Below are 5,592 nucleotides of genomic sequence, written 5' to 3' on the forward strand. Positions count from 1 at the left end.
CTTGCATTCCACCAGAAGTTCTTTAGAATTGCACAGATTCTCAGGATCCAGTAAAAGGAATGAACTCTAACTCTGTCTGTTTCAGGTTCAAGACAACAACTTACTTTCATCCTGACACTGGTACCAGTGAGCTGTAAATGAGATAATAATAATCATAATAATTATAATTTTTAGTAGTAGTAGTAGTAGTAGTAGTATAAATACAGCTTGGGTATTAATAATAAAAGAAAAAGTGCCTATTACAATTCAATGGAACATGCTGGACTGTTCTGGGTGTACTGTATAGTATTTTTTATATTATTATTATTATTATTATTATTATTATTATTATTATTATTTGGGGGAGAAATATATAGACATCTCATGCTGACGACTGGATTATATAAATGCGCTTTCCCTCAAAGCCACAAACTCAGTGGAAACTTCAGGAAAGAGAGAAGGCATGAGGAGTGTGAGGAAAATGTTGACGCTCCCTAAAGCTTACCATCTGTTTCTTAGTCCCACCCTTCTTTTCCTTATGAAGGGGAGACAGCAGGGCGCCTGGAAACAGGTTTGAACAGCTCAGAATACTCGCTCAGATGGTCGGACCGCAATCCTCGCAGTCTTCTGTCTGCCACAGCGTGTAGGAAACACGCATTACTCATACTTTTTTGGGGCTGTTTGCCTCTTTTACCGAAGAGGTGAAGGTTACAGGGATTGTCGAAGCGTAAACAGAGGTGTTACTACAGTCTCAGGAAGTTTTTGAGTAAGAGTAAATTGGTAAGGAGAAGACACCAACAAAAGCGAGTTGGGAAGTAGCCTGCTAGCTGGAGAGCTAGCTGTCTGGGGGAGAAACCGCAAAGAAAAGTATGGCTGTGCACTATGCCTTTATTATGGATTACAGTAAAGTGAGCTCGATGTATTTGTTACTCTTTTGGATTTGTGGTATCTTTGGAGTAAGTGGACAATATGGGGACCGTGGAGTGTCTATACCTGAACATGGCTTTTGCCAACCCATTTCAATCCCACTTTGTACGGACATTGCCTACAACGAGACTATCATGCCGAATTTACTTGGACACACGAACCAAGAGGACGCAGGTCTCGAGGTGCACCAGTTTTACCCACTCGTAAAAGTTCAGTGCTCTCCTGATCTTAAATTCTTCCTCTGCTCCATGTATGCGCCTGTGTGCACGGTGCTAGAGCAAGCGTTGCCACCGTGTAGGTCACTGTGCGAGAGAGCCAGGCAGGGCTGCGAGGCTCTTATGAATAAATTCGGATTCCAGTGGCCGGACAGTCTCGCGTGCGAATCTTTCCCCGTTCACGGAGCGGGCGAGCTATGTGTTGGACAGAATATGTCAGAAAAAAGCACACCAATAAACCCGACACCCGACGTAACGCAGCCCCCGCATGAGCTACCGCGAGGAAAGGGACATTTTAAGTGTCCAACGTCTTTAAAAGTTCCACCGTACTTAAATTATCGTTTTCTGGGTGAGGATAACTGTGGAGCACCATGCGAGCCGAAAAAACTTCACGGAATGATGTACTTCAGTGAGGACGAACAGAAATTCGCTAGAATATGGATCGGAATTTGGTCGGTTTTGTGTTGCGCGTCCACTTTGTTCACAGTTCTGACTTACTTGGTTGACATGAAACGCTTCAGCTACCCAGAACGACCTATAATTTTTCTATCTGGCTGTTATACTATGGTCTCAATTGCTTACATTGCGGGATTTCTACTGGAAGACAAAGTGGTCTGCAACGACAGATTCGATACAGAGTTAAGAACTGTTGTCCAGGGCACTAAAAAAGAAGGCTGCACCATATTGTTTATGATGTTATATTTTTTCAGCATGGCAAGCTCTATTTGGTGGGTTATACTGGCGCTCACCTGGTTTTTGGCTGCAGGCATGAAATGGGGGCACGAAGCCATTGAGGCAAACTCTCAATACTTCCACTTAGCTGCATGGGCAGTGCCTGCTATAAAAACAATAACTATTTTAGCTGTGGGGCAGGTGGACGGCGACGTGCTTAGTGGGGTTTGCTTCGTCGGCATTAACAGCGTGGATGCCCTTCGTGGATTCGTCTTGGCACCCCTGTTTGTGTACCTGTTTATCGGCACCTCCTTTCTCTTGGCAGGATTCGTGTCACTCTTTCGCATCCGTACGATAATGAAACACGACGGGACAAAAACGGAGAAACTGGAAAAGCTTATGGTTCGGATAGGCATCTTTAGCGTACTCTACACGGTCCCGGCTACTATCGTCATTGCGTGTTACTTCTACGAGCAGGCCTTCCGGGAGCAGTGGGAGAAAACCTGGATCAGTGCATCGTGCAAGACTTACGCCGTGCCTTGTCCGCCATCCAACCCGCAGATGAACCCCGACTTCACGGTCTTCATGATCAAGTACCTAATGACCCTAATTGTGGGTATAACCTCTGGATTCTGGATATGGTCCGGGAAGACCCTCAACTCTTGGAGAAAGTTCTACACAAGACTGGCAAACAGTAAACAAGGGGAGACTACGGTGTGACTTAAATGGACAAAAGTATTTTTTATTCATAAACTGAAGATGAAAAAAAAAAACTTTTTGTGGACTTCAGAATGACACTCTTTTTGATATGTTTATGTTGTAAATAAACATTTGTGAGATTTTTGTAAGTATATATTTGTATTTAAAAATCGTGTTTCACTCGATTTTAATCATTTATCAATATTTTGGACAAAATGTCCATAAAGCAAAGGCACCCAATGTCTCACTTTTTTTTTTATACCGATTTAACATCCTCAATACTGCTACTCTTTGGAGTTTACGTGGACACAGTTTGGAGATTATTTATGCTTTTAGATCATAGAACCGGATCGTCTGAACATTGACTTGTGACAGACAATGTTTATATACCCGGGTCTACAAATATTTTATGACACAAAGTGTAATTTTTGTAATTTTGTCACGGATCAAGCCAGCTGCAGTATTTTCAGTTGGTTAATATTCGAAGGTAATCTTTCGTGTGTGGTCGGACATTTGAAAGTTAGAACCTTCAACTGTTAAATTAAGCGTCTAACCATTCTCCTTACGATGTTCAGTCGAGGAAAACAGTTGAGCTTTAAATTAAAGCTTTATCAAAACGCTCAGATTCAACGTTTAAAGTACTACTTTTAAAATATTGATTTTACAGAAAAAAAAGTAATTTAGACGCTGAAACAAAGCCGAACACAAACGGAATTTTACCCGTCATTGGCTGAGTGGCTTTCAGGTGTATGACGCCTGCTACAGGGTTTCATCTAGTGCCTTCATTTTCCTTTTTAATCGCTTTTGAAGACGGTACTTAAGTGGACCAAGCACGATGGTAGAGGGGCCTCCAGTCCAGCTGCACTTGTTTGACCGTCTGATAAAGGACAGCTGAAACCCTTCCCCTGGAGAATTTTGTGGCTTCTGACAACTATACGGAATCTTGGAATCTGGCTTGAATTAACGGTGGATAGCCAAACATCGGTTTTTGAAGGATTCCCGTCTCTTAATTGGATTTTAATGTGTGCGTGCGTGTGTGTGTGTTTATGTATGGGGCGGATATGGGTGCGTGTGTGTGTGGGTGTGCGTATGTTTAAGTACCAGTGATTGGAATTGCTATAAAATTGAATTATAACGAATCTTAATTGTATTTAATGAAATTGAACAGAGTAAAAATGGAACACTTTGTCCCGATGTCACAAGGGGGTCATTAGAAATATTGATGCTCATATCCCATGATTCATGTGGTGGAGTTCCATGCATGTGGCATTGGTTTTTGAAATGATGTGAAACCACACACTCACAGGTTTTTAATTCACGATAGTGTACTTATTGTCCTCCACACCATTTCCTGATGTCACATGCTTTGTTTTGATATAGAGGAATAAGAAATTGGCTGGTCTGTTTCCATATGTTCAAAACCATTTTACCATTCTGTGTTCATCAGATAGAATTAATATCCTTTATACAGTGCCCATGTTAAAGTCTTTTCAAGAGCGCTAATGATTCCTAAACCTACTTCAAAAACACAGTGTGTGAGTGTAAAGCATATTTGGGAGGGTCAGTGTGTTTCCATGTGTCAGATGGTTCGTTTGCATTAAATGCTTTCTGCATGGCTCTGAAAAGTATTTAATCTCATTAGCATCGAAGCCTATGTTTAAAAAAAAAAAAAACCCTGCTTTTTCTAAACCAGTGACCTTTTCGTTTCTTTGTTTGTTTCCTTTTCAGTTTCTTTCTCATATGTTTGCCTTGTAATACTATCAGAAGAATCTTTATATTTATAGAAAATAGGTTTATATATTCCTCACCTATTTCTGTAAAGAATAAAAAAAAAATCTCACCTTTGTACAATCTGCCCCACTGTTTTTGGAATATTTTATTTTCATTACACATGTCCTAAAATGAGGAATGGTATCAGAGCCCTAGTTTTTGTTGGCCTTCAGTCCAAAATGTTCTTTTAAACTTTCATTTATTTCTGACAGCTCTTCTTTAAAGAACAATTCAGATAATATTTGATTTTTTTTTTTCCAAAATTTGCTGGTTTCTGTCCCATTCTCAGCGGCAGACGAGGACTTGGCCGTGGTTTTTCCGACAAGTATGTGCCTTTCTTGGATTTGGTGGCGTTGGGAAGAACATTGTTTATCAAGCGGAAAAGCCGAATGTGGGATATTGCAAGGAGACACTGGAACTCATCCGAATGATCCTCAGAGAGGTGTCCGTCGGGCGCCGGTGCTGTCATTTCACTCTTGAAATCGCATTTTATCCCCACGATTTGACAGGAACTGGTCAGTTTCTTGCCTGGAAGCTTGAGAAAAAAACCCCAAAAAAAACCCTTTCGTCTATGATTTTTGTCCCCGGGTCCGACAAAGGAATGTAGTAGCGTGCTTAGGATACTTAAGGTTAAGACTGCAGATACGTAGCATTATGGGTGTGTGTTTGTGCTGATGTTCTCCTGTGATTGTACAAGGTGTTCTCTTCATCTGCCCACTTTGTAGACTCTTTGACCTCACAATTTGCAGACCCTGGTGGTCCTCACTGTTGCTTTGGCCCATTTAGAAACACTGACTCACTGACACAACAAGCATTTTAAGACGAGGATTCTTTTTTTGCCCCCCCCCCTTTTTTTTTTTAAGGGTTATGCTCTTTAAGCACCATTTAAACTGTCCTGAAGTGAAGGCCTAAGCCTGTGAGTGGGACAGAGAGAGAGAGAGAGACAGTTAAAGTTGTTTGTGTGCTGCTGAATTCTTCCTCCTCTGTGTTCGTGCCTCAGTTCTGCTGAGGAATGTCATGAGTATGTGGAGAAGGACAACCAGCAGCAGCCAGTCATGAGACCACAGCTGATCCTAGCCCCTCACACACACACACACACACACACACACACACACACACACACATACAGCTTGTGTGTTTCCACTATCAAGAAAAAAAAACTTCAAGTGGAATAGGACAGTAGCTCAAGAAGAGGTGTTTGCTTCATTTGTGTAATGTCCAGTTTGACAATATGTCAGAGGTCTCTGTTTCTCTCTCTCTCGCTCTCTCTATCTCTCTCTCTCACACACACACACATACACACACACACACACACAGCCACAGGTTTTAT

At 41.6% G+C, this 5,592-nt stretch overlaps 1 protein-coding gene across 1 annotated transcript; it reads left to right on the forward strand.

Moving 5' to 3' along the window:
• The first annotated feature begins 896 nt into the window (after nucleotides 1-896).
• On the forward strand, nucleotides 897-2,527 carry fzd1 (frizzled class receptor 1). Its single transcript, XM_030784004.1, has one exon. It carries the CDS (start codon nucleotides 897-899, stop codon nucleotides 2,511-2,513), a length of 1,617 nt encoding a protein of 538 aa, XP_030639864.1. The 3' UTR covers nucleotides 2,514-2,527.
• Nucleotides 2,528-5,592: the final 3,065 nt, after the last annotated feature.

The sequence above is a fragment of the Chanos chanos genome, chromosome 9, assembly GCF_902362185.1.
Source record: "Chanos chanos chromosome 9, fChaCha1.1, whole genome shotgun sequence".
Lineage (NCBI taxonomy): Eukaryota > Metazoa > Chordata > Actinopteri > Gonorynchiformes > Chanidae > Chanos > Chanos chanos.

Bases quoted from the DNA above. Each gene is read 5' to 3' on its own strand.
- fzd1 (XM_030784004.1), top strand. From the start codon at position 897: ATGTATTTGTTACTCTTTTGGATTTGTGGTATCTTTGGAGTAAGTGGA.